Source organism: Sciurus vulgaris (genome assembly GCF_902686455.1).
Source record: "Sciurus vulgaris genome assembly, chromosome: 1".
In the NCBI taxonomy this organism is placed as follows: Eukaryota; Metazoa; Chordata; class Mammalia; order Rodentia; family Sciuridae; genus Sciurus; species Sciurus vulgaris.
This window is the reverse complement of record NC_136461.1, coordinates 23,333,175-23,361,158: the sequence shown is the minus strand read 5'-3', so window position 1 is coordinate 23,361,158 and position 27,984 is coordinate 23,333,175. Positions and strand designations below refer to the sequence as shown.

The following is a 27,984-nucleotide window of genomic DNA, read 5'->3' as shown; positions in this document are numbered from 1 at the left end:
GAGGGGGCGGTGCCGTGTCGGAAGTCAAAGGTCGGTAAATAGTGGTGATGTCATGCAGGCAAGATGGCGGAAGGGTGAGCCCGTCATTCCGCTCCCAGGCGTTGGGGCCCGAATTCTCTCAGGGTTGGGGTGCTGGGCCAGGGTCCCTGTGGGGAAGGGGAGGCCGGCGCGGGCGTGGACGGAGATGAAAGGGCTGAGAGGAGTCGCGGTGTAAGGGGGTGGGGAAGTGGCCTGCAAAGCCTCGGCCCGCGGGCCACATCGGAGGGGGAAACAGCAGATCCCAGGGGGCAGCAGTCGCACCGTAGGATCACCAGATGTGTCTGTCTTCCACAGGGAGGACGTGGGGTGGTGGCGGAGCTGGCTGCAGCAGAGCTACCAGGCAGTCAAAGAGAAGGTAAGCCGGGGCCCTCACCGCCTGGTTGCAACCTGTTCCAACCAACCCTGCCCGACTTTGCGGCCCGGGCCTCCCAGAGGCGGATCTGGGCCTTACCTTTCAGCCCTTACCGTCCTACGGAAGGACCGACCCTAATGTAAACCAGTGTGATACTAGCCACAGTGAAAATGATGATTGTTTGAAAGCTGGAGCGATCCTGTCCTAGGAATCCATAGGAGGGAGCAGTTTATTCCAACTTAGGAAATTGACAGCTTCCTCGGGGAAGAGAGAACATTCGATATAGACCTTGAAGAAAAAGAATTCTAGCAATGAAAGAACTTACTTTTACCACCATCCAAATATTAGAGTATATGCCACAACCAGCACTCTCTGACAGGTCCTGAGGACACAGACTTTACTCAAACAGATATAGTCCTGGGTCTCACAAAGCTTACAGTCTGGTGGGGAGGCATCATTGACCAAGTAATCAAACAGCTGTTTTAATTACTTCTGGTTCAGTGCTGTGAAAAGAAAGTAGTGAGCACACTGTCTGGTCTGGTTCTTTCCTAGAACACACTAGGGAAGGTGTGGTGGGGAAGGAACCACATCAAAGCCAACCCTTACTAGACATTATATAAAACAAGAACCCAGGCCAGAGATGAGCATGTATCATACACACTGGTGTCTGGGGAGTTCTGACTAAAAGAGGAATTTGCAAAGAAGAGGAGATAGAGAAAGAGAAGGATGGCCAGAATATGGAGGACTTCGATTTTCTTGCTGAACAATCCCTGTAGGATAAACAATGCTTGACCCTGCCACTGGACAATGCCAGTGGATTTTCCTGTTTTATTCCATGTTAGCTTGTTAAAATCAGCCCAACTGAATTGTGGAAAAACTAATTACTATTTACCTAAGGCAATTGGGGTGAGTCCTGCTCTGGGGCAGACTCTATGAGGCTTCTGATCTCAATTAAATCAGCCCTCTACTCTGGGGAGATTTATTTTCCTCCCCTGGCCTGTGTACTCCTGGATAGCTTTTCAACTACAGCCTGGCAAATCTGAGAAATCTCAGTGGTTTATGTGTTGATGTGGATTAAGAGGGAGGACTTCACTCTTAAGATTTAATCTAAGAGATCCCAAAGTGGTGTAATTCCTGTTGCGCAAGTTCCTGAAGAAAAGTATGACATTCATTCAGCGAGTGTTGCAGGAGGGTCTCCTGTATGTTTCCTTCAAATTGGTCTTTAACTTATGAAAAACAGGTATAGTGGAATCACAGTGTGGTCAGCCTTCCATCTTCATTTTTGGTAATTCCCAATTTGAAGCACTATTTCTGCCTTTTTGGAAAGAGAAGACTTAATTTCCATCTTCAGCTATTAGGCAAGTTATTTAACCTATTTAGACCTAAGTTCCTCAAGAGTGAATGGAAATAATAATGCCTACCTATGGAATTGTAATAAAGATTAAATGATAATATATGTAAGCACTAAGAACAATGCCTAGCATATTTAGTATTATATAAGCATTAACTATTTTATTAAGCACTGAGGGTGATGGAGATTCTTAGGTACCACCTCCAGTCTGTTTTTCCTTCCATTTTTTTCTTGGTCTTTTGGTGCTTTCCTGCCCTTGCTTCCCAACCTAGCCCCAGTGACACCACTCATTTTCTTTGCTTCTTAGCATAGAGCCAACAGTTCTGAGATGATGCACCTTCTGTTGAGTCCTATGTGTGAACATGAGTGCTTATGTATATACACCAGTAGAGAAGAGCACGTTGCTCTTTGGCTGTACCAGATTCCACAACCTTTGGGCCTGAGTGCTCCCCAGCACTCAGTTTCTCTTACTTCCCCTCCCATTGGTTGCAGCAACTTTTCCCTTTGGTCCTGTTCAATCACTTTGCCTTTTCATTTCCAGAAGGCAGCCTCACATGCTTTTTGTAATTTGATGTCAACAAGCATGATCTTGCTCATCTCCTTCCCCACCCCTGAAGCCAGCACTGGTACACTTATCTGCAGCCACACTCAGTTTATCTACCACTTGCCAAATCCAGTGAGTGGTTTTTAGCTCTTATCTTCCTGGACCTTTCTGCTGCATTTGACACTAGTGAGCACTCCCTTTTTCATGAAATTCTGCGCTTTTGGTTTTTGCAACATGATTCTCAGTTCTTCACATACTTCTCTAGACTTTCCTAACTATGAGCTTCTCTTTCTCTGCTCACCTCTGTCAGGTAGTGTTCGGAGGATCTCAGAACACTGCTCTCTTCACACCTCCAACTCTTCCTGGGTGATCTCTTTATGTTAAGGTGACTACCAGTTCTTTTCCCTGAGCTTCAGTGTTCAAGGCTAGTTCCTGCTGGACATTTAGTCCAGATATCCCATGGTCTCCTCAGCTTCTACATGCCCAAAGTCACTACCACAATCTTTTCTCTAAACCTGCTCCTCCTCTAGTATTTTCTTTGCCAACTGCACTGCATCCACACAGTCACCTATTTTTGTATTAGTGGCTCTTCCTTGATTCTTTTCCTGCCCTCACTGAACGTATCTATTTAATCACCTAATCTTCCATCTTTGCCTGGTATTTCTTGAATTAATCCATCCTTTCTATCCTTACCAGCACTGTCCTTATTCATATTCTTATATATATATATTTTTTTTTACTGGATGATTACAACAACCTCCTGACTGTTCTTCCCTCTTCCAACCTATTTACCCTTGCACCCATCCTCCATGCCAGTCTCTCGAGTGACCTATTGAAAATAAAAATCTCATCATGTCCCACAGTTTCAAACTTTTGGTGGCTCCTCATGTGTGCCCTTGGTACCTTTCCAGCCTTACTCCTCACCATTTCTGCTTCACATTTTATGTTCATTAGGACTAAAATGCTTATAGGCTTCAGTAAACCACCACATTCAGACATTCTGAGCTGTCTCCTACTCATGCTTCCCCCCCCCCCCCCTTGGTACAAGGGATTGAACCCAGGGGCACTTAACCACTGAACCACAGGGTCTTGCTGAGTTGCTTTGGGCCTCACTAAGTTGCTGAGGCTGGCTTTAAATGCATGATCCTCCTTTCTCAGCCTCCCGAGTTGCTGAGATTACAGGTGCGTGCCACCAGGTATGCTGAGCTTCAGCTCCTACTCATTCTTTAGGGCCAACTCTAAGTTTCCTTTTATCTAATCTTCCCATGTTCCCCATAATATTCTGGTTACTGCCCTCCATTGCACATGAGCCTATGGAGGGAGCATTTTCCCCAACAGACCGTGATCTTCTTGAGGGCAAGCAGCAGGTCTGTTCATGTTTGTCCCCTCAGAGTTCAGTTGAGTGGGTAAGATAATTGCAAATCAAACAGTTGTACCTGTGGCTATGTAATATAAATTACCCTAGTCATATACATTTAACAAGCAACATTTTCAGTACCTGGGTCTGCCAGGCTCTATGTCAGACATCAAGAAAGCACCAGTGAACAAAAATCCTGGACTTTGTGTTCATGGAATTCACAATTTATCCAGGAAGATAGACATTGAGCAGTAATCTAGAGTCTAAAATATGACATATTAAAGAAGAAATGAAGCCAGGGGAGCCAACCAAGCCTAAGGAGGCATCAGGGAAACTTCTTTAGGGAAGTGACATAGAAGCATAGATCTGAAGGATGGACCAGAGTTAACCAAGTGAAGGGAGTTTATTGTTTGCTTGCTTGTTTGCTCTGAAGAGTTAGAACTATGCTTCCGGGAATGGAATAATGTATTCATACTTTCTAAAGTAAAAAGAATGCTAGGGCATTTGAGAAATGACCCATTGGGGCTCAGCAAGGGTGTGCACTGGTGTCTGATCCCATGTAAAATGAGGGGGCTTGCAGGGTCGGGGAGGAGAGTCTGCCAGAGACTAGGATTTATAGACCTCATAAATGAAGGTAAAGATTTTTATACTTACTCTTAAGATGGTTTGTAAACATTGAAAAATGTAAAGCAGGGGCACCTTGGTCTGCCCTGATCAATAGCGTGCCAACTGGTTGTCATAAGGAAAATGTAGTAGAGGAGTCCGGATCAAAGAGTGGGATGACCTGGACTAAGGTGGTGACACAGTGGGTGGACAGAGTGAAGTTCTTTTTTATTTTTTTGCAGTGCTGGGGATTGAACCCAGGGCCTTGTGCTTGTGAGATCAGCACTCTACCAACTGAGCTATATCCCCAGCCCCTAGAGTGAAGTAATAAATAACCCCTCTGACTCTGGGTCTGAGACCACATGATAAATAAATGACTTCACTGTCCCCAATTAAGGAATCTGGTGTCTGATACTGAGGTATGATTCTTGTTCCCCAGAGAACCCTCTAGCTTGGGCATGAGACTCTCCCACTCTCAGACTTCCCAGGCTGATGAAAAGTTGGTGAGCCCTTCCCAGAAGAACTAAATACCAGAACACTAAAAAACTTGCTTTATAAAGTACAGGTGATTGATCCTATGTAAAATGAGGGGGCTTGCAGGGTGGGGTGAGCACAGAGATGGTCCAGGAAGGCATCCTGAAGGTGGTGAGTATGACACAAGTAAAAATGTAGAAGGCTGTGAAGATCTGCTGTCTTGAGCTGTCTCCAAGTGCAGGGTGAAAAGCAGATTGTTTGACAGGTGAAAGAATCAGACCCAAAGGAGCTTTTTGGAGCTTTACGTACCTGGAATGGTAGCCAAGAAGGCTTCAGAGAGAATCTGCTCTTACTTCCTTTGATTAAAAAAAAATTACCCACCTGTCTCTTGTTATTTGAAATTTGAAACACATATGACTTAAATCATATCAGAACAACTCATCAAAATCTTTTTTTCAGACCCTATGGACCCTCTTTCCCTAGTATGCTTTTGTGAATCGCTGACCTGGTCTTCTTTCCACATTATATAGGAGAAAACGAGAACTAGATGAAATTCAATTATGGCCACGTAGCTTGTAAATACCTGGGCTGAGACTCAGTCCCCATGCTGAGTGGCAGGAGTTCCCTTGCACTATCTGCTGCCAGGTAATCCCAGGTCATGGAACTGGGACAAGTGAGCATTGTTTCCAAGCCCAGACTCTCATGTCACTTGAGATTTCCATGTATCTGGTACTAAAGAAGCACAGGGAACAGGAACAAGGAGTGGTGGAATCTGCCAGCTCTGTCATCTTTCTCTGTCTTCCCATAGTCCTCGGAAGCTTTGGAGTTCATGAAGCGGGACCTGACAGAGTTTACTCAGGTGGTACAGCATGACACAGCTTGTACCATCGCAGCCACGGCCAGCGTGGTCAAGGAGAAGCTGGCTGTGAGTACTGTCCACACTTCGAGGACTTGCCCAGGGATCCTGGTGGGGACTCCCAACTTTTCTATCATTAGGTGATTATTTTCCCTCCTATATGGGGGAAATACGGGGATTATTTTTCTTCCCATTTTGAAAGAATTGTGTTTGTCAAGCAAATATAGTAATAACTAGCTTCCCACTTCTGTATTCTAAAATTTTAGCAAATGTTCCATTAGCAAAGTCTCATTATAAAAAACTTAGAAAATATGGAAGCAGAAAGGGGAGTAAAAGAAAAGACAGAACCAATCTAGAGACTCCCATAGTTCCATCTCCTAAAAATAACTGTTGTTAATCTATGTTTTGGGAACCTATTCCTGTGTTCACTTTCTTTTTCAAAGCTGTGATCAACTGAATACCATGTTTTGTTCTGGGGGAGGTACCAGAGATTGAACTCAAAGTTATTTAACCACTGAGCTGCGTCTCCAATCTTTGTATTTTTTATTTTGACTCAGGGTCTCACTAAGTCACTTAGGGCCTCACTTAGTGGCTGGGGCTGACTTTGAATTTGCCATCTCCTGCCTCAGCCTTCCCAGTTGCTGGGATTTCAGGCTTGTACCACAGTGCCTGGCCAACTACCATGCTTTTTAACCTACTTTTTTTACTTCATCATTGCAAACCTTATTCTTCAGCATTGCAAATGGCATAGTATATTCTATTTTGTGGATTTCAGTAGTACCTAGTTTCCTTTTTCAGTTTTTCCAGTATTGTACAGACAACTACAGTGAACATTCTGACTAAATTTTTGCCCATTGCCATATTTTCTTAATAATAAAATATTGGAAAGAATCAGGGTGAGTACAGTTTTTAAGCTTTTTTTTTTTTTTTTTTTTTTTTTTTTTTTTTTTTTTTTTAGTGGTGCTGGGGATTTGAACCCAGGGCCTTGTGCTTGTGAGGCAAGCACTCTACCAACTGAGCTAAAATCCCTAGCCCAGTTTTTAAGCTTTTTAACATCTATTGCAAGACTGCCCACAAGAAAATATTCTTACATATTTTGTGCCAACATATATTCTCACTGGCCCTGTTTTTCTTAATCATAGATGTACAGTGAAATCCTTTTGTAAGATAGGAGTTAGATTCTGCTTTTTTGTTTGTTTTTTGTTTTGTTTTGTTTTTGTACTACTAGGGATTCAACCCAGTGTTGCTCTACCACTGAGCTACATCCCTACCCCTTTTTATTTTTTTTTTTTTGAGACAAGATCTGGCTAAATTGGTGAGGTTGGCCTTGAACTTGTGATCCTCCTGCATCAACCTCCTGAGTAGCTAGGATTATAGACATGCTCTGCTGTGCCCAGCTAGGAGTTAGATTCTTTATATATACATGTGTTGTTGATGGACCTCTATTTGTTTATAGGCAGTACTAAGAATCAAACCCAGTGCCTCATACTAGGCAAGTGATCTACCACTGAGTTACAACCCCAGCCCTTGGAGTTAGATTCTAAAGTCAGTGTGAAAGGTCAAAATTGTGTAGTTTCTTAAATTTCTAATGAAGTAAAATATACTGGTTTTTTTTTTTAATATTTTTTTAGTTGGCAATGGACCTTTATTTTATTTATTTATATGCAATGCTGAGACTCAAACCTAGTGCCTTGCACGTGCTAGGCAAATGCTCTACCACTGAGCCCCAGCCCCAACCAACATACTGGTTTTTATATTACAGTTTTTCCATTAGCATTAGAACAGGTTGCAATTTCTTTATTTGATCACCAACTGAGTCAGTCACCTTAAGACTAAAGGTTTTGTTATGAAAATCAAGTTTTGAGCCAGGTATGGCCGAATGTGCCTATAGTCCCAACTACTCAGGAGACTGAGGCAGAACTCTTGAGAGCAGCCTGGGCAACATAAGCAAGGCCCCATTTCAAAAAAAAAGAGAAACAGAAGGAAAGAAAAACAAGTTTGGGCATTTTCTTAGCCAACTTTATTTTATTGAATCCTCCTAAAAAATATTCACTAAACACAGGTACTCATGAACATGAATGACAGGTAGTAACCCTCCTGAACTGCTCTAAGTCTAGCCATTAGCAAAGACACAATTTATTTATTTCATTCATTTATCTCTTTCTTTCACTTAACAAACATAATTGTATGCCTGTGCCACCATGTGCCCAGTCTCTATGATAGGTTCTAGACTTAAAATGCTTGAACAGCTTAATCAAGAGGAAGGGACAAAGGGTCGTGAGTACTTCCCTGGTGCCACATATAGTATACCTTTGCCCTTGCTGCTTCACCCCTCACTCCAGATCTCAGCCTGTTCCTGGGGCACTTGCTTCCTCTATCGGTTCTCTCTGCAGACTGAAGGCTCCTCAGGGGCAACAGAAAAAATGAAGAAGGGATTGTCTGACTTCCTAGGGGTGATCTCAGACACCTTTGCCCCCTCGCCGGACAAAACCATCGACTGTGATGTCATCACCCTGATGGGTACACCCTCTGGCACAGCCGAGCCCTATGATGGCACCAAGGTATTTGCTGAGCTGCCTATACAGATGCTGGGCTTTAGCCTCCAACCTCTACCTGCAAAAGCAATACATACTCAGGCCAAAAAATAAATGGATGTATGTAGCTAAATTGGAGAGCACCAATAAGGAAAAAATAATCACTGTTTTTCTAAACCCATAATCCCATCACCTGGAGAGAACCCTGATTTCTTCTTTTCTTCTTGTTTGCTAACATAGGTAAAGATTGTTTGGGCTTTTTTTTTTTTTTTTTTTTAACAAAATATGTACTTTATACATGTAGTTTTGTTACCTGCTTTAAAAAAATGTACGAGAAACTATTAGCATTTTTTCTAATCATTGTCACTTTTAATGTATTTAAATTCTCATAAATGAATATAGCATTACTTATTCAGTCATTTCCCAAGTGTGTACTTTTGGATTCCTTTCAGCTTTTACACTTTGGAGAACATCTTTGGGGGCCATGATTTTTCTCCACTTTTAGGTTATTTAGGTTATTTAGGATCCTAATTTCAATTAGGAATAAATTTCCAGGCAGAGTGTCTTCAGAACACTTAACTCAACAACCATGAGTAGTGTATTTGTGCTGCATTTTATTTGCTCATCATGGCTTCTGTTTCATGAATTGCTTTCTCCCACACTCACAGTGTAGCATCATGGCAGTTAGGTCTTTGTAGTTTTTTATATTGAATTTCCATGCCATTCCAAACATACTAATTTTTTGAGAATGTTTTTCAACACTGGCATTAGTGCCACCACTTAGTGAACGTGTGAGCAGAGTTGTGAAAATTGTTCAATAGTGAGATTTTAAGTTATAGCAACAATGACTCACTACCAAAACCATTTGTACAAAGAAGTTCTGGTACAGACTGTGCCCTAATGAGAACATAGCTTATAGTTCACTTGGCAAAGTGGCTATAAATTAAGAGATTCTTTTTCCCCCCAATGCTGGGGATTGAGTCTAGGACCTTGCACAACCTAGGCAAGTACCTTACCACTGAACTACATCCCCAACCCTAGAAACCTTTTTATTTTTTAATACAGTGCTAGGGATCAAACCCCTGGCCTCATGCATACTAAACAAGTGCTGTATCACTAAGCTATATTCGCAGCCCAAGAAATTCTTGGTGAATGACTACAATTTTGCAATAGTTATATTATTTTGCAATTTGCCCCCAAAGTTGGACTTTATTAATATGTTTGCATTTCACATTTTCCAAATTTCACATACTTCAGAAGCATTGTATACATATAGTTTTATAGATTGCTTGCACTATATTTTTAGTTCCCAGGGGTGGAATACTGGGTGACAGACCATTTTTTGGGAAGCCCCAGTTTTGGCCTCCTAGCCTACTGATACAGTGTTTATTGATCAGTGCCCTATGGGTTTAGTAGTCAACAGGGAAAGAATCGTGGTTGATTGGGTACGTTGCAGAGAGGGGGTGCTTTCTCTGCCTAGTACCTACCCCAGAATTTCTGTTCTCTGTTCTCTGTTGCTTACAGGCTCGCCTCTATAGCCTGCAGTCAGACCCAGCAACCTACTGCAATGAACCTGATGGTGAGGGGGTAGCACTGGGGGAGGGCTTATTGGGCAAGTAGACTAGATAGACTTAGAGGGTGTGGTCTTTGGGCCCTTTTTATCTTGGGTAGCAGAGGCCAAATACCTGCTATGTAGAGGGACCAGAGTAGGGATCTTATGCCCTGTGAGATAGGGTGATGGTCCCTTTTCCTCCCTGGACCCCAGCTCTCTTCACTGCAGCTTTGTCCTATACAAGACTCTGCTCCTCTGGTCCCTCATCCTCTCTATTTGGCCTCCCTCCTAGCCCTTCTGCCCTGCCTACCTTGCTTCAGCTCCTGTTCTCCTGTTCACTAAGCCCCTGTGTCTATGCTGGGAACTGGAGACTAGAAATAAGTCAAACCTTCGACCCAGCCCAGCAGGCCAGGACCACCCTGTTAGGGGGAGAAACAGGAAGGATGAAAGAAAACAGAGACAGTAGAAAGTAAAGTGAGAGCTTACCCAGAAAGACAGGGACAGTGAGAGCTCAAGGACTGGAACCTAAGGCACCTGGGAAACACAGGAAGTGACACTTGAATTGAGGTTTTAAGGATGGGTTAGAAGTAAACTGATTTTATTCTTAAAAGTGGGGAAGGCTATTCAAGCAAAAGCAGCAGTGTATTTGATGATCCAAAAAGAACAGGGAGTCCCTAGCTTTTTGGTGACACTGGATTAAAGAGCACTTGTAAGGGAATGAAGGCAACCGTTCCATTGGTGGGGCTGGATTACCCAGTTTGAATTTTGTCCTGCAAGGTTCACAGTAGTATTCTAGATCTTTTTTTTTTTTTTAGTCACAAAGGCCTTAAAACTATTGAAAATAACAAGCCTTCTTTCCACAATATTTTGTGTACAGTGTGGGAGTTTTTTTTTGTTTTGTTTTGTTTTTTTTTTTTTTTGCAGTGCTGGGGATTTGAACCCAGGGCTTTGTGCTTGCAAGGCAAGCACTCTACCAACTGAGCTATATCCCCAGCCACTGGGAGTTCTTTAAGCCTCTGAAAACCCTAACTTTAAAAAGCCCTCCCACAGAAAACTATTAAAGAGTTTTCAGCCCTGAGATTATCAGATTTTGCATTTTATAAAGGAACTCTTGAGGCAGTATTGTGAGAGACAAAATAGAGACAAAGACTGAAAAAGCAGCTAGGATGCTTCATAGAAATTCTCACGTCGGAGATAAGGCCAGGCCTTAGAGGCAGGTGGGATGAAGAAGAAGGTGTGCATGTAGGAGATGGGGGGGAAGTGGAACCAACCGGAGGAGAAGAGAGGAGTCTGGGGTGTGGCTCCTGGGTTTCCAGTGGATACCTGGGTGGGAAGAAAATAAACATACATTGTGTTTGAACTGAATCTGGAGGCAGGGGTGGGTAATCTGGGTTGCAGAGAGAGACAGAAATTTTCAGTGGGAGAAGGAAGGTGGAATTCATGCTTTAGCGGAGATAAATTATTTTGGGAGAAAAATAGAAAGTGAAGAGAGATAAAGAAAGGAAAGGAAAACAAGCCCATAAAGACTCAGATGGAATAACCAGAAAAGTGGGAGGAAAAGAACAAGAATGAGAAGCCAGTGAGACGAGGGCTTTCAGAGGAAGGCAGCAGCCCTCAGGTCAGAAATAATGCAGCCACATGAAGGAAGACAGAGAAGCAGCCATTTGCTGTGGCAATGTGAATTCACCGGTGACCTTAGAATAGCTGTTTCAGAGAGGGAGATTCAGTACCCTGCAGAGATTGGAGAAAAGGGAGAATACAGCCCTTTCTGAAGTTCACTTAGCTGCCATAGTAGAGCCTGTTCACCTCTTCACACTGCCTGATCCTCCACCTTGGGCCAAATAGCTTTGAAAAAGCCCATAAACTTTCCTCTTTGTCCAAAACCACGCTTAAATATGTTCCGTAGGCCCAGTGTTTTTTCCCCAGACCCAGGGAACTGACCATCAGCATCTGTCCCTCTGCAGGGCCCCTGGAAGTGTTTGACACCTGGCTTTCCCAGTTCTGCTTGGAGGAGAAGAAGGGGGAGATCTCAGAGCTCCTTGTAGGCAGCCCCTCTGTCCGGGCCCTCTACACCAAGATGGTAAGGGCCCAGCCAGCAGGACCTCACGTGGATCCAGGCTTGAGATGTTGGGAGGTGGGAGGGACCTGTGCAGTGGGAGGTCATGGGAGACGACTGATAGAGCCAGACCATTCTTTTCCTGAGTCAAGAATCTGCATGGAAGACTGATTGGCTAGGCTTCTGGCAGTCAGAGAATGGTGAGAAATGGAAGGACCAGCATAGCCTGATGGGAGTTTCTTTTCTCCTTCCTTGCCCATCCTGAGCCAGGAGTGTGGGTCTGGCTGAAAATGAGGTGGGCTTTGACAGTCAATGCAAAGCCATTTTCTGTGTCTGAAATCCAGAGCAACTGAGAACAGGCTGGGGACAGAGACTCTGTATACTATTTCAAAATCCTCACCTCCACTTTCCTCTCCCTTCAGGTTCCAGCAGCTGTTTCCCATTCAGAATTCTGGCATCGATATTTCTATAAAGTCTATCAACTAGAGCAGGTATGCTGGTGGTCTAGCCTGGGAGGTTCCTGCTCAGCCCCGGGGAACATGGGCTGGATTTTGGTGAGACAAGAAAGGGAGACAGTGGGCTGGAAATGTAGCTCAGTCGGTAGAGTGCTTGCCTTGCGAGCACAAGGCCCTGGGTTCAATCCCCAGCACCGCAAAAAAAAAAAAAAAAAAAAGGGAGACAAAGGTACCAAGAGTTCTGGGGTCAGGATCAGGATCTGGGAAGAGTCCCCTAACCACCTCTGGCCATTGCTTCTCCACCGTTAGGAGCAGGCCCGGAGGGATGCCCTGAAGCAGCGGGCAGAACAGAGCATCTCTGAAGAGCCTGGCTGGGAGGAGGAAGAAGGTAAGGCAAGTGATAGGCCTGTCTCTAGGATGTTCTGAGGTCTGGACAGTTGGGGTGCCCCAGAGAAGAGTAAAGAATAAAGCATAGATGGAGCTAACAAGGGAATATCGAACAAGGCTGGTGAAACCCCAAGTTTAGATACAAAAATTACAGGTAGCAGGTGAAACAGATTGCCCTGCCAGCCATGACCAGCTGCTTCATGGATACTAGGGAACACATTGAAAATTCAGATTCTTTTCCCAGTTTTTTAAATAAGACTAGGAATGTGGCCAAGGGTCTATTTTTAGCAGGCCTTCCTGGTAATACTATTGCCTAGCCAGGTTAGAAAGTGAGCTGAGCATCCTGTACCTGAGAGTTCTGCTTAGAATGGCATGTTGGAGCCACCTTGACGTCCATGACGTTTCTACTTTTGTTTAGTGCTTATACTGCATGCCTAGCCTAACTAGAGGCTTCACACATGTAGTCTTTTGCACAGCGCCATTATTCTTCTTTCACAAATGAGGCAGGTAAGGGAAGGGGCCTGCCCTGTGAAATACCTAGTATGTGGCAGAGCCTGACCTGAACCCCAAAGCTGACCCACTTTCAAGTCTTGGCTTTCCAATATTTTATACCACCTTGAGCCAGATTGCTGGCAGGGCCCTGTGGGCAGGTGGGACTGACTAGATGTAGTGTTTGCAGAAGTACCATAGGGGTGGGATGGAGAGAAATGGCTCTCCTTTATAGGAGTAAACTTGGGTAGGATCTGAGAGCTCCAGGGTTGTCATGAGGCTAGTTAGGGTACAATACCATTTTCTCCTACCTTTCTTTACAGAAGAACTTTTGAGCAATTCACCTATATCTCCAAAAGAGGCAAAGGTTCCTGTGACAATAACTTCTACACCTCCTGAAGGAAGTCCTGGCCCCCAGAGTTCCTGTGAAGAGACTCCCGTGACCCCAATTGAGCCCCCAGCAGAGGTGACTCCGTCAGAGAGCAGTGAGAGCATCTCCCTGGTGACACAGATCGCCAACCCTGCCAGCATACCTGAGGCACCAGTGCTGCCCAAAGACCTGTCCCAAAAGCTGCTTGAGGCATCTTTGGAGGAACAGGGCCAAGCTGTGGATGAGGGCGAGACGGGACCCCCACCCCCAGTTCCCTCCAAGCCCCTAACTCCTGCTGGCCGCCCCAGTGGTCCAGAGCCTAGGCCTCCAGCCAGAGTAGAGACTCTGAGGGAGGAAGTGCCCACAGACTTAAGAGTGTTTGAGCTGAATTCGGACAGTGGGAAGTCTACACCGTCAAACAATGGCAAAAAAGGTAGGTCTGGAGGCCCAAGCCCAGAGGGTGATCTGGGAGTGGGGCAGGAGTTGCCACTTTATAAGGTAGATGTGTCTCTTTGCCCCTTGTCATGATCCTGGTAGCAAATTTCCTTCATTTGTGATAACTGAGAAGGAGGAGGACAGCTGTTATAGATTGTATATTAGCATATTTCATAAAGTCTAACATGCACATATTCTCTGAAAGAAGGGTGCATCTTATAATAGTTGGGATTTTTTTTCCCCCCTTTGGTACTGGGGTGCTCAACCACTGAGCCACATCCCTAGCCATTTTTATATTTTATTTTGAGACAGGGTCTTGCCTAAGTTGCTTAGGGCCTTGCTAAGTTGCTGAGGCTGGCCTTGTACTTGTGATCCTCCTACCTCAGCTGAGCTGTTGGGATTACAGATGTGCATCACTATGCTGGCTCCAATAGTCAGGATCCTAGTCAAAATAAGATTTATGTTAGGTCCTGTGCTAAATATGTTATATGGCATTTAATTTGTCACTTACATCTCACAATCCAGTGAGGTCAGAATTAAAATTGTCCTTTCAAAAATGAGGAAAGTAAAAAATAAAATAAAAATGAAGAAAGTGAGGTCTAGAAATTTTAAGTAACTTGTTCAAATTCTCATGACTAGAGAATGGCAAGACCAGATTCAGACTGGAACCTGTCTGACTGCAAGGCCACGTTCTTAACTACCATACTACCGATTTCTATCCTTTTGGATAATTCAGTCTTTCCCTGAGTTAAGAATTCCTGTACCATTAATGTCAAGGGTCTTCTCCCCTGTGGAACTTTAGAAAAGTCATTCAACTTTCCAAGGCTTTTGTTTAATTACTATCATGAAACATACAAACATACCTAGATAGTTTAAAGAAGAATAAAATGAACACCCATGAACTTGAAAACTTGAACTTAGGGTGTACCAGCTTCAGTGATAGAGCTTCAGTTTCTTTTTCTTTTTTTCTTTTTTGTCCTGGGAACTGAACCCAGGGACACTTTACCACTGAGCTCCATCCCCAACCCTTTTTTAAATTTTATTTTTTATTTTGAGTAAGAGTCTTGCAAAGTTGCTGAGGCTGGCCTTGAACTTGCAAACTTACTGCCTTGGTCTCCCAAGACTGGGATCACAGGTATGCACCATCATGCCTGGTAAGCTTCAGTTTCTTATCTGTGTAATTGAGTTTTAGAACGGAGACTCTGAGTTTATGTCAAAAAGCATCCATTTGAACTCCAGGAATTAAAGGACAAGGACAGCCCTAGTGTCAGTCTTTTTGCCTGTTTCAAAATCCCTCTCCAAAGATTGCTGATCATCAGCAAGATTGGCCTTCATCCCTTGACACACATATGTGTTGTCATCACTAACACTTAGTACCAGTCACAGCCACAAAGCTTATCCAGCAAGTGACAGCTGGCCTGCTGCACAGTGAGGGACTGGTTTGCTACATTGGATGGGGAATGGGCCCCACCCAAGCCCTACTGTACTTCCCGATGGAAAACGTCAATGTTTCCGGTGTCTAAAACAGTGCTTTCCTTCTGACTGACTCAGTGAGGTCATACATTGAGCTCCTACCTGCTCTTTATGAGACACTGATGGGGGAGGGGCAGAAGTGGCAGTCTTTATGATGAAGCATGAAGCAGTCTGGGACAGGCTTAGTCCCAGAGAAGTTCAGGGAAAGAAGGAATCTCTGAGCATCAGCGAATGTTCACCGAGGAGACAGGCATTGTGTAGGAGATTTGGAGAGTTTTGGACAGGTGTGGGGAATGGTGGTCCAGTCTGAGGGTGCCTTTCTGTACTGTCTCCCAGGATAGGGAGGTACAACACAGGTGGGTGGCTGACTCAGAAATAGAGCTTAAGAATTTAACATCTTAAAATTGGAGCCAGATTGGGCTTGGTGCTGTAAAGCAGCACAGAGCCTAAGGGCTTAGGCTGGAAGTTACAGTTCTGGGTTCAAAGCCCAACTGGCTCTCTAGCCTTGTGACTTAAGAGAAGTTACTGATCTTCTCTAAGCCTCTGTTTACTCCTCTATAAGTCGGAGATCATCATTTTGTGATAGATCTTGATCAGGAAAAGATTGGGGTAGATCCCTGCTTTGGGGAAGTGACAAGAGGTAACATTCTCTGAGCATTTTCTGTGTCTAGATCTATGCTACGCCCTTGATAGTCTATCACTCAGTCTTCACAAAAGCCCTCTGAGATCTGTGCAGTTTCTCCCCTTTTTCTGCTGGTAGGAAACTGAGATCAATCACTGACCCAATAAATATTTAGAAGAGTGAAGTAGTCTTGTGGAAGTGAGGAGACGGGCCTGACAGGTGCAGTGGGGTGTGGACATGGATGTTAAGTGAGACCTCAGCCTTGTTGTGTTTTTCCTAGCCACATTCAGTTGTGCCATTACAGGCACAGAGTAAATGGGAGTTGGATTTACCAGAGTTCAAGTTTAATCAGGTATTAAAAAAAAAAAAAAAAAAAAAGAGGAAAAGACAAAAGTCCAAGTATATGCAAGAAATGACCCGTGATGACCCCTGGAATCTTAGCTGGGTGAAGGAAGGAGTGGGGGATAGTGAAAAAGAGGGTTAAAGAATTATAGGTTCCGGGCTGGGGAGATAACTCAGTTGGCAGAGTGCTTGCCTGTCAAGCACGAGGCCTGGGTTCTATCCCCAGAACCGCAAAAAAAAAAAAAAAAAAAAAAAAAGAATTGTAGGTTCCATTTGTATTAGGTGGCAGATAGGGCAATGAGAAAAAATTAGTTATGTTTGAAGACTGGATGAAATTGGGATTATGGGGGAAGTACAGTGAAAGCTCCTAACCACTCTGCTGTGCTGCCTCTAATGCGCTTGGGGGCTTGTGAAAGGACGAGATGTGTATACCATGCAGAAGACCCCTGAAAGCAACCGTAGTCAGGCAGGAGGAAGCCAGGATCTTGGACTAGGCTAAAACAGTGGGAACACAATAGAGGGAGTGAATCTTAAAGGAACAGAGACTTGGAGAGAAAGTGACTCATGCCCACATCTTAGAATGGCTTTAGGCTTAGTCCTTGGGTACAGCAGAGTCTCTTGAGTTGCCTAGCCACAGGAGCTCCCAGGATAATTCATGTCATTGCAGAGTTGCTTCCACCAGTGTTTTGTCGCAGGATCTATCTAATCTAAAGGACTGCACTTATCTTGCTCAGCTTCTCTCAGCAGGGGCAGAGGAGGGGAGTTTAGGGCAAGCCTATGTCTGTGGCCCTGGGTTGAAGGCCCCACTTCAACATTGACTGTGGGACCTGGGAGCTTTTTGTCTCCATTTCTTATCTGAGGAGGCAGACAGCCAATTAAACAGAATAAAATGAGCTGTGACAGCACTTTGATAAGTTGAAAGCAAAACAAAGGTGATGGTCCTGGCAGGAGTAGTGAGGTCGGTAGTCATGGATTTTATGACCTGACAACAAAACAAGGAGCAGGCAGACTCCATCATGAAGCCTTAAGTTGCATAGATCAGGTCTCTGCCATATGCAGAATGGAGATCTTAGTATGCTTTTGTGTGAGAGGACAAGATGTGGGGAGGAGGCTGCTGGCAGGGAGCACCTAGGGTCCCATCTCTGCCACCAAAGCCTGCATTTCCTCTTCTGAGAATTGGGATTGTTGCCCACCCCAGAAGGTGGATGTAAAATGCTCTAGAAATGTTAGCTTTTACTCTTTTCTACCACTAGAAGGGTCTGCCATAGCATTCAAGCCTGGAAAAGGAGTTTCAAGTTCTGGAGGTTAGGGGAAACTGTCATGGCCAGCCACAGCTCTGAAGTGAGGAATCAGCCAAGAATCTAGCTTCTGACCCCAGAGGAAACTACTGACAGATAGGTAGGCAAGTGCCACCCAAGCAGCCTAAAGGCAAGGAAGACTTAGGTACAGGGTTAGAAAAACTTGGTCTTGGTTACAGATCTGCTTTGACTTGGCTGTGTCTCCTTGTGCAAAATTATTTAGTTCTGGGATGAGGTCTTTAGAACAAATAGAGCTCCATTCCATTTGTTAAATATCTACTATTTGTGTCTCTAACCAGCACTTTACACTCATATTTTTAATTCTTTTTTTTTTTTTTTTTTTTTTGCACAGGGATTGAACCCAGAGGCACTTAGCCATTGATTTACATCCCCAGCCCGTTTTATGTTTTAGTTTGAGAGAGGCTTTTGCTAAGTTGCTTAGGGCCTCATTAAGTTGCTGAGGCTGGCTTTGAACTTGTGATCCTCCTGCCTCAGCCTCCTGAGTTGCTTGGATTACAGATGTGTGCCACCACGTCTGGCTTATATTTTTAATTGCCATTGTTTCTCAAACTGCAGGCCTGGGTCTCTGTGGAATCACCCAGGTACCTGTTGATTAAGCAGAATCTCAAGCCTTCAGGTAGACCTGCTGAAGCTAAAGGCAGGTGGGGGAGGTTAGGAACAGTGCTTCCCACTGGTTCTTTGCAAAGAGGGTGGTTTTATATTCTTTTATAAGTAGAATGAAGGCCAGGATAATTTGCCTAGGATATACAATAAGTAAAGGAGTAGGTTTTCAACCTTGGTCTGCCTGACTCCAGGTCCATGCTCATGTCACACCACTTGTGGCAAAGAAGAGAGGGTAGTGTGAAATACCTTGTGTGTGTGGTATGGACCTGGGCAACTATTTATGTGGTTTGCTTCTTGCTGATGACCTTCACATGTGTGTTTTAATATTGCCTATAAGAAGTCACCCAAAAGGGATGTTTAGAGTAGTGGTTGTCACATCGTGGCAGGCATCAGAATCACCCAGAGTAGGAGTTGTGGTAAACTTGGTCTGTGTGGAGCCAGATCATACTGTAGACATCTTGGGCCATACAGTGTCTTTTAACACTACTGGACTCAGCTATGGCCACATTAGAGCAGCCACAGACAACAGGTAAACAAATGGACATGGCTGTGTTCCAAAATTTTATTTCCAGGAACAGATTATAGGATTTGATCCACAGACCATAGTTTGCCAATCACTTGGTTTAGAGAAAAGGGTCCATGAATATCTATTGGATGCTGGCTATGTGTGCAGACTAGGAGTACATAAGAAAACAAAACAAAGAGCCAGTAGGGCTGAGGCAGGAAGATCACAAGTTCAAGGCCAGCCTCAGCAGCTTAGCAAAATCTTCTATCAAAATAAAAAATTTAAGGGCTAGGGATGTAGCTAGTGATAAAATACCACTAGATTCAATTCCAAGTACCCCCCCACCACCAAAAAAAAAAAAAAAAGAAAAATTTAAAAACAAGATCCCTGCCCTTGTGGAGCTAACATTCTAGCCCCTCTGTTATTAGACAATAAGCATAGTGTGCCTAATAATGTAATATGTTAGAAAACTACCAAAAAAAAAAGAAAAAAAAAAACCTGAAAAAATAACAAAAGAGTATAGTGAATGGACTGGGTTTTAATTTAAAATATGCTGGTCAGGGCAGGCCACCTGTAGAAAGTGAGGCTTGAGCATAGGTGCAAAGTGGGTGGGGAAGCTGGCCGTATGGATATCTGAAGGAGTACTGTACAGGCCCAGCCACATAAAGGCCCTAAGGTGGGGATGTGCCTGGTGTGTCAGAAGGAGCCAGGTCAGCTGGGTACAATGGAAGGAAGGAGGAGGAAGATACACACATTGTTTCTTCTGGTAGATTTCTGTGGCTCCCTCGGAACCTCTGGGCCAAAGTGCTTCTCCACTCTTTAGCAAACTGATTTTTTTTTTTTAGTTGTAGATGGACACAATACCTTTATTTTATTTATTTTGTGTGTTGCTGAGGATTAAACCCAGTGCCTCACATTTGTTAGGCAAGTGCTCTACCACTGTGCTACAACTCCAGCCCTTAGTAATTAGCTTTTTCTCAAGAGTTTTAAGAATATATTGCCATACATATAAAAATTCTTCTACAGCCTAGCCTTTAAAAGCCACATCAGGGCTGGGGAGATAGTTCAGTCAGTGGAGTGCTTGCCTTGCATGCACAAGGCCCTGGGTTCAATCCCCAGCACCGCAAAAAAAAAAAAAAAAAAAAAAAAGCCACATCATGTTCCAGCATGTAACTATGCCATTTCTTTTTCTCTTTCTCTTCCTCCTCCTCCTCCTTTTCCCCTCTTCCTCCTCTTCCCCCTTCCCCTCCTTCTCCTTCTTCTCTTCCTTCTACTTCTTCTGGTACTGGGACTTGAACCTGGAGGCACTTTATCACTGAGCTACATCCCCATCCCTTTTTATTTTTTATTTTGAGATAGGGTCTTGCTAAGTTCTTAAGGCCTTGCTAATTTGCTAAGGCTGTCCTCAAACCTGTGATCCTCCTGCCTCAGCCTCCCAAATTGCTGGGATTACAGTCATATGCCAGACACCTTGCTATTTTTCTAATTCTCTATCAGTGGACTTTGGGTTGTTTCTAAGTTGTCATCACTGTATAACAGTGCTTTAATGTACATCCTTTTGGCTAATTTTTTTTTTAAACTGAATCCAGGATTTTTTCTTAGATTCCTTAAAGATTGCTAAGCCAGTGTGAAAGTAGATTGTAAAGACTTGTGTTGTGTATTGCCAACCTTTTTAAAGATTGCTATCACCCCCAGCTAACTCTTATTAGGTACCCACTCCCCTCCCACTTCTGCCTTTCACACTGTCCCTCCTGGTTCCAGGCTCAAGCACAGACATCAGTGAAGATTGGGAGAAGGACTTTGACTTGGACATGACTGAAGAAGAAGTACAAATGGCACTTTCCAAAGTGGATGCCTCTGGTGAGGTGAGTGGACATGATTGGCCACAGGCAAGTCAACTTAGTCATGCCAGGGTCTGAGAACTCTCCTTGCTAACCTCAGCTGTCCCTTCAGAGTAGATCCCTGCACCTAGCTGAGGTGGCAGGCTACAGGGGCCTCCCACTCAGGTCCGTGACAATCAGCAGCAGCAGGCTCTGCTTCCCATCAGTTTTAGGGTGGATGAGTGGGAGGGTTCTTGACCATTGCTCTGTATCACACTCACCTAAGGAACTACTTAGAAATAATAGATGCTGGGCTGGGTGTATAGCTCAATGGTACGGCACTTTCGTAGTATTGCCAGAGAGCCTGGGTTGAAGACCCAGTATGAAAAAAAATGTAGACAGATTAGAGAGACATATGAAGGGTTTGATTTTTCATGCTGGGAAACTGAAGCCTCAGGGGAGGTAGTGACCTACTTAAGAATAATCTGCACCTGTGACCTCACTCTACCCAGGACAAAGAAGGCCCATGGTACCCTGTCATACCACAGAGACTAGCTAGCTTTTTGTGTTTTCACAGACCTTTTTAAAACCTGACATGTAGGGCAGGAGTGGTGGTGCACTTGTGTAATCCCAGCGGCTGAGGCAGGAGGATTGCAAGTTCAAAGCCAACCTCAGCAACTTAGTGAGACCCTGTCTCTATAAAATATTTTAAAAAGGCTGGGGATGTGGCTCAGTGGTTAAGTACCCCTGGGTTCAATCCCTGGTATCAAAAAATAAATAAATAAATAAAACCAAAAAAATAAAATAAAATCTGATGCATGCCTGGGCATGGTGGAACATGCCTGTAATCCCATCTACTCAGGAGACTGAGACAAAAGGATCACAAGTTTGAGACCCACCACCTGGGCAACTTAGCAAGACCCTTTCTCAAAAGTACATTTTTTTTGCTGGCCACAGTGGTGCACACCTGTAATCCCAGCAACTCAGGAGGCTGAGGTAGAAGGAACACAAGTTCAAGGCCAACCTCAGCAATTTAGGCCCTAATCAACTTAATGAGACCCTTTCTCAAAATAAAAAATAAAAAGGGTTGGGGATATGGCTCAGTGGGTGAGCACCTCTGGGTTCAATCCTGATACCAAAAAAAAAGAGAGAGGGAGAAAGATATAGAGCTCTGAATATATAGCTCAATGGCAGAGCAACACTGGTTCAATCCCCAGCACTTCAAGAAAAAAACCCTGACATACAACGTACCTAAGCAGAGTCATTCTATACCATCACTTCAGACAGCAGCTGACAGTAGGCCAAGAGCAACAAGGCAAGAGAAAGTTCGCTGGGGAGACTTGGACTAGGAGTTAGGGTGCTGAGCCCTTGGTGAAGATCTCGTGAGCACCTGTAGTCCACTGCCTGCTTTCAGTCACAGGACCGCTCTAGAGTTTTCTGCCTTTCAGAGGCACGGCCTTCATCTGCTCACAGGAGACAAGGTCTGCTTAAGGCATGGGTTGACCGGTTCCTGAGGCAAGACGTCTCCTTGCAGTGTCGTGTTGACTGTGGTGGAAGCATTTCCTTTGGGTCTGAAACAACCAGAACAGCAGGCCTGTCCTTCAGGCAGAGGGCAGCTCTTCTACCCAAACATATGCCAACTTACTCCTTAGGACTAAGGGTTCACTCTTATAGGGTCAGGGTATAGCCCAGGCTTGGGGTGGAGGGCAGCTATCCAGAAACGGAGGCAGCTTTGCTCAGCAAGGGGAGGTTGAGTCTGGGCTTGACAAAGGAGTAAGTGTGTGTTTGTGCTCTTCATTATTCCCTCCCATTTGCAGCTAGAAGATGTAGAGTGGGAGGACTGGGAATGAGGGGAACCAGAGCAAACAGCTCCCCAACTCACGGCACCTCCCACCTCCCTCGCTCATCTCAGCCCAGCCCTGGATGACACTGACTGAGAGTGTTCCCCAAATGGCCTCTGCCATCCAGATCTCTGAGCACGATTCTGGTGGCTCCTTGCTGGCCCTTTGGGCCTCTGCTCACACTTGGGAAGGGGCTGCCTAAATCTAAGCCCAGGACTCTGACTCGTGCCAACCTTAGGGTAACCTAAGGGGGAGGACACCAACCCCCCTCACCGGAGAGCCTACATTTCCCTGCTGAACACTCACTGCTCCTGGGGCCTTCTGCCAGGAAGCCCTGAGGGGCAGCTCCAGTCCTGTGAGCTGACAAGCTGAAGCTGAACCACCAGTCTCTGGGCGGAAGCCACGACGGCACATGCTGTCCACCCACAAGCAGACAAGGAAGGCAGTGCCACCTGCCCTTGGCTAAACAGGGACAGCAAGCACATGTTGGTTCCTATGCCAGTGGATAAGAGGCACTCATCTCTGGGAAATTTGCCTGTCTTGAGAATCTCCCCTTCCCAGGCATTTTCCATTCCTGGAAAAATTCCTTGGGGTTCAGAGTCTAGAGACCAAACCCTGACCCACCTCCTTCCTTTTCTCCAGCCCACACTGGGATGTCCCCATACCTCCCCAGGGTGGCTTCATGTCAAATGCACCCAAGTCCTTAGCCCAGCTGTGCCATTGCAAGGGTCCACTCTTGCATTTCTTCCTCTCCTCAAAAAGGGAGAGGGCCACTTCAGCCCCTCTGTGCATTGCCTGGCAGGACACCTGGTCCAAGCGGCTACCCACCTCCACTTCCCTGTAGCTTAGGACACAAGCCAACTACCAGCGTTACAGAGTGGTGAATGCAGGTGAGGTAAGACCAGCTTCTCCCGCCTCAGCCCTCTGCTTCCAAAGGACGTGCTGGGGCAAATGTCCTGAGATTCCCCAGGCTTCTGCAGAGGCTCTCCTCCTTGAAGACATAGCCAACCTGTGGCTCCCACCCTCCGCTCTGGTGAAGCCGCATCTCTTATGGGGCAGTGAGGGCTGCAGGGATTCCTGGAGACCCTGGTGCTTCACGATGCTGCTCTGGTGATTCTTGTACATAAGTTGGTGTGTCCACCAGTGATTTAAAGGGATTGTGGTCAGGGATGCCAAGAGTGGGGCACTTTGCATCAAACCTTCAGTGAGGGGGTGGTATGGAGAGAATACTGATTCCTTTTTTTGACGGGATGGGGGTTTTTCTCTTTGTAATTACTTCTTTAGTTTAATTAACCTTTGGTTGTTTGTGCAATATTATATATTTTAAATTATAATGCATCTCCCCAGAGTATTTTGTAGCCAGGAAAAGAAAAAAGGAAAAAAGAAAAAAAAAAAAAAAAAAGATTCTAACAGCTGTTAGTTTTGTAATTAAAAAGGAAAGAAAAAAGAACTTTGTGCTGAACCTTTTACAGAATTGCCGTTAACAGCATTAAAGAGATTCAACAGAAGCCAGAAGGTGTCTGGGGATCTGTTTCTGTCCCCCAAGGCAGCTGCACTGGAGGCCCAGGCAGGACCCACACACTGCAGGAGTGGCTTCCTACTTGGAGCTGAGGAGGACACATTGGGGGTTTGGTCTGGGTCCTGAGGAAGTCCCTTGACCCCATGTCAGAATCAGCTTGGTCTCTGGGATGAAGAAGGAATGAGGCCCCAACCTGCCTCTCAGCAAGACAAGGAGCCAGGAGGCTGTTTCTGCATTCCCAAGGCTTCTGCTTTTATTTGGAAAGGAAGTTGCAGCAACAGTGGTTCCAATCACTCTTGGTCATTTTTTCCCCCTCTCCTCCCCCTGTGTGTAGATGATTCTGGGGTCTAATTTAATTAGCTTTAAACACCTGTGTGAAAATCACTTGTCAGCCATAACAAAAGGGAATGAGGCCCTTAGTTCCATGGCCCCTTAGAGGGAAAGTCTAGGGAGGGTGTAGATAAGCTTTAGGATAACTAAACAAAGTGTAAAATATATATCACCATTTTGGAAGCGGGTTTTGGGTTTGCTTTCTCCCCCTACTTTATTGGGGAGGACTTGCCATTGCTTTTATCAAGTGCTTGCTAGCCATGGGTGCCAACTAACTTCTTCGATTGAAGGCCGGAGGATCATGTCTGGTTCCAGGAGCCGCTTGAGCAGGTCCTGGCATTCGGTAGAGATGCCCAGATGAGTGGGGAAGGACACCCCCTTCTGCTGCTGCCACAGCATCTTGGGGATGTCTGTGTCATCAAAAGGTAGGCTGGCACAGAGCATGACGTAGAGGACCACGCCCATGCTCCAGATGTCACCCTTCTTGCTGTCGTGGGGAATACCCTGCAGCACCTCAGGGGCGGCATAGGCTGTGCTGCCGCAGAAGGTCTGGCTCAGCTCCCGGCGTGACTTGGGTAATACCTTGGCGAAGCCAAAGTCGGTCAGCTTGAGGTTGAAGCCCTGCAACAAGGCGTTCTCACATTTGAGGTCCCGGTGGGCCACGCCACAGCCATGGCAGTAGCGGATGGCCTCGACCATCTGGCGGAAGAGGGCCTTGGCCCGGCTCTCGGGCAGCGGCCCCCCATTCAGCACGCAGTCAAAGACATCCCCTCCCTCAGCCAGTTCCATCACCAGGTAGATTTTCCCATCTGCAGACTCCAGCATCTCATACACCCGGATGATGTTCTTGTGGTCCAGGGTTCGGACAATCTGGAGCTCCCGAGGCAGGAATCTCTGGATAAACTCTGAGGAAACAGAGAGCTGTGCATCAAGATCAGAAGGGTCTAATTTCTCACTCCTGACTTTACCCATCATGACTGAGTCTTGTTCCTGGGCTTCCTTAATAGTCTCAAATATGTCTAGTGGCTTGAACATTGCAAATATCATCGCCTTTTTTTTTTTTTTTTTTATTCAAAGGAATACTTTCTGCCAAACTTAGGGACACTGTGAGACCACAGATATCAAGCTGTTTTAGGGGACTTTAGACAAAGTCACTGAATCTCAGGAGACCTGATTTGCCCACAGGGTGGAGAGCCACCTCCTCCTACCTCTACCTTCTGACCCACAGTTCTTTCCAGGAGCCCAGTCTTCCTTTTTCCAGCCTCCACCTGCCTTGGAACCAGCTCCTGCCCTCTGTTAGCCCTGGCTGTGGCGTCTCCCAGTCTCTGTTCCCCTCCTGGAATAGGAAAAGCCCCAGGACTCTTAACTTTGTGCCACTTTTATCTTGGGTTTGAGAAGGTGTGATGTTCTTGAGCTCCCAGCTGACCCACCACAGGGCTATAATCACTTTCCTTGGTTCCCAACTAAAAGGGAGGAGGGAGATTTTAATGACTGGAGGAAGCACCCACCCACCTCAGCCAGCCCTCCCTTGCTCCAAAGGGGCCCCAGCTCACCTTCTGGCCCTCCCATCTTGTCTATAATTTTAATTGCCACTTTTCTTTGGTGTTTTTTGGAAAATGCTTCTTTGACTTTTGAGTAGGTCCCTTCCCCAATGGTCTTGCCCAGCTGGTACCCATTGGAGAGCAGAAAGTCCTCCATGCTGTCTAGCGCCTCCTTCCTTCCTATCACCCTCTCAGCTCATGCTGCCTCCGCGAGGCAGCTCTACTCCACCATCGCCCTTGGCCTGCTCCTTTTCCCCCCAAGGACTTCATCCACAGCCGCCCCCAGCGCTAGAACATTCTCCGTCTGGACACAGCCGCGGGTGGTGGGGAGGGAGAGGGTCAGACATTTTTAAACTACGGACCAATTGTGATGTAAATGCTGTGTGACCCTTGGCCAAAATGGGCAGTGGCCCTAACCTACCCTCACCACCAACACCAAACCCAGCACCGGTTAAGTCGCCGCCGCCACCCTCGCCCGCATGCCACTCAGTGAGTGGCAGCCTGGTCGGGGAGGGCGCCGGGGCATGTGGATGGGCCGGGATGCCCAGCTGCTCGGCGTGGAGGCTGCCCGCCGGTAGGTAGCCCTTGCTGCCTGCGCCCCCATCCGGCTGCCAAGGGGCTGTGCGACCCGTTCTCCAAACACCATGATCCTCTAGTCCCCGCGTGGGCCGGAGCTAAGTGCCTGGGCCGCCCGGGGCGACAGGGGATTCTCTGGCGGGAGGAACAGGCTCTGTGAGGTCAGCACGCCACGGCCCGGGTCACAATGCAGCCCTCCCCCTCGACGCCTGGCCTCGAGTGCGCCGCAGACACCTGCCCGGCTCCCCCTGGACCGGAGCGTCCTCCCGCGGCCAGGGCTCGGGCAGCTGCTTCCAGCCTGGGACCGGCCTCGGTCTCGGCCTCCGGCAGGTGAGCAACGGCCAGGGGGCGGGCGCGGGCAGGGGACGCCCGGAGGCCCGAGAACGGCCTGACCACCACTCCCCGCGCAGAGCGCCGCGGGGCCTGGACATGAGTGCCCAGGAGCCCCCGCAGGGTCGCAGATTCCCCATTGAGGCCGGAGACTCCCCTGGCCTTGCCGCCGCCCCCGAGTCCCAGGACAGCCCGGAGCCGGTAGCTACGGAGCACAACCCGGTCAGGTGAGACCGGCGCCCCGCCCCGCGGCCCCTCCTCCGGGCCCCGCCCCCCGCCGCATTTCCCAGCCCCAGGGCCCTGCATCCACGCCCAGACCCCACAGGACCCCCGGCTGTGCCCCAATGGCGTGAGCCGAGCCTCAGCGTCTCTGGTCTCGCGCCGCTTTCCCCAGGCCGCTTCGACGCTGCCCCGGCTGCCACTGTCTGACGCTGTTGCACGTGCCCATCGACGTCTACCTGGCCATGGGCGGGAGCCCCCGGGCCCGCGCCACCTGAGTGCGCCTGCGCAAGGCGGCTCCGCGGGAGCCGGGCGGGACGAGGCCAGCCGCGGGCCACCACGCTGAGGTCGCACGCGCCGAGCACGAGACAATGATGCACATTTTAAAATAAAAGAATGATGCACATTTTAATAAAGCACAGCATAAACTGTTCTTTCCATTCCGGGCTGGCCGTGTATGTCTGTCCGTCTGATAGGGCCCATGGGCTGAGTGGCCTCCGTCCAATCACACCTTCCCTTTCCTTGGGCTGCTTGCCTCTTCCCTTGGACCTGACCCTAGGGGCCCACCCTTCCATGTCCGCCTTTCTCCGACCCAGCGCCGCCCTTCTCCCTCCATTTCTTGTTGGTCATGTTCCCCAGGGACATGCCGTCATCCATCTTCCTCTCTCTGTCCTGGGGTCATCAGTGAAATTCAGATTATTACACTGGATGATAGGAACCCCCTGGAGCGAGGGAGGAACAGGTGGGGCAAACAGAAAAAGGACTGGCGACACCAGGAGCGTGTAATTCTCCCAAGCTGGAATTAGGTTTTGCTGTCTGCCACTTTGTGACCCTGGGCACCTGTGGCTCTATTAGAGGTGTTAGGGACTGACCCAGTTCATTTTGAGCTTAAGTCTCTCCTAGGACTGGCGGGATCACAAAGAGATTGGGAAAGATGATTTAGGAAACTGATTTCTTAACTTCCTTATTTTACAGGTGAAGGAACTGAGTGATGCTGGCTCACTCCTCAGTGTCCTCAGGCCTTTAAATCCATCCATAGGAGGAGCCCATGACACGAAGGCGGCCCAAAGCTAAACAAGTATTTTCTGCT

At 46.6% G+C, this 27,984-nt stretch overlaps 3 protein-coding genes across 5 annotated transcripts; 2 read left to right on the top strand and 1 right to left on the bottom strand.

The window, feature by feature from the left end:
- Nucleotides 1-32: 32 nt before the first annotated feature.
- BSDC1 (BSD domain containing 1) lies at nucleotides 33-23,829 on the top strand. 3 transcript variants are annotated; one of them, XM_079139732.1, is made up of 11 exons: nucleotides 33-74; nucleotides 334-394; nucleotides 5,529-5,645; nucleotides 7,970-8,137; nucleotides 9,635-9,689; nucleotides 11,627-11,742; nucleotides 12,141-12,209; nucleotides 12,483-12,561; nucleotides 13,373-13,852; nucleotides 20,480-20,583; nucleotides 22,356-23,829. In XM_079139732.1, exons 1-11 carry the CDS (start codon nucleotides 64-66, stop codon nucleotides 22,386-22,388), a joined length of 1,293 nt encoding a protein of 430 aa, XP_078995858.1. In that variant the 5' UTR covers nucleotides 33-63; the 3' UTR covers nucleotides 22,389-23,829. The 3 variants fall into 3 exon arrangements, with proteins under 3 accessions (XP_078995858.1, XP_078995857.1, XP_078995859.1); XM_079139731.1 differs by having other exon boundaries at nucleotides 7,919-8,137; XM_079139733.1 differs by lacking the exons at nucleotides 33-74; nucleotides 334-394 and having other exon boundaries at nucleotides 5,588-5,716.
- TSSK3 (testis specific serine kinase 3) lies at nucleotides 23,634-25,961 on the bottom strand. The gene is made up of 2 exons (XM_079140064.1): nucleotides 25,782-25,961; nucleotides 23,634-25,133 (listed from the first exon to the last, which is right to left on the bottom strand). The coding sequence occupies exons 1-2, from the start codon at nucleotides 25,924-25,926 to the stop codon at nucleotides 24,472-24,474; spliced, it is 807 nt and encodes a 268-aa protein (XP_078996190.1). The 5' UTR covers nucleotides 25,927-25,961; the 3' UTR covers nucleotides 23,634-24,471.
- FAM229A (family with sequence similarity 229 member A) lies at nucleotides 25,922-27,334 on the top strand. The gene is made up of 3 exons (XM_079139945.1): nucleotides 25,922-26,675; nucleotides 26,756-26,902; nucleotides 27,070-27,334. The coding sequence occupies exons 1-3, from the start codon at nucleotides 26,533-26,535 to the stop codon at nucleotides 27,170-27,172; spliced, it is 393 nt and encodes a 130-aa protein (XP_078996071.1). The 5' UTR covers nucleotides 25,922-26,532; the 3' UTR covers nucleotides 27,173-27,334.
- Nucleotides 27,335-27,984: the final 650 nt, after the last annotated feature.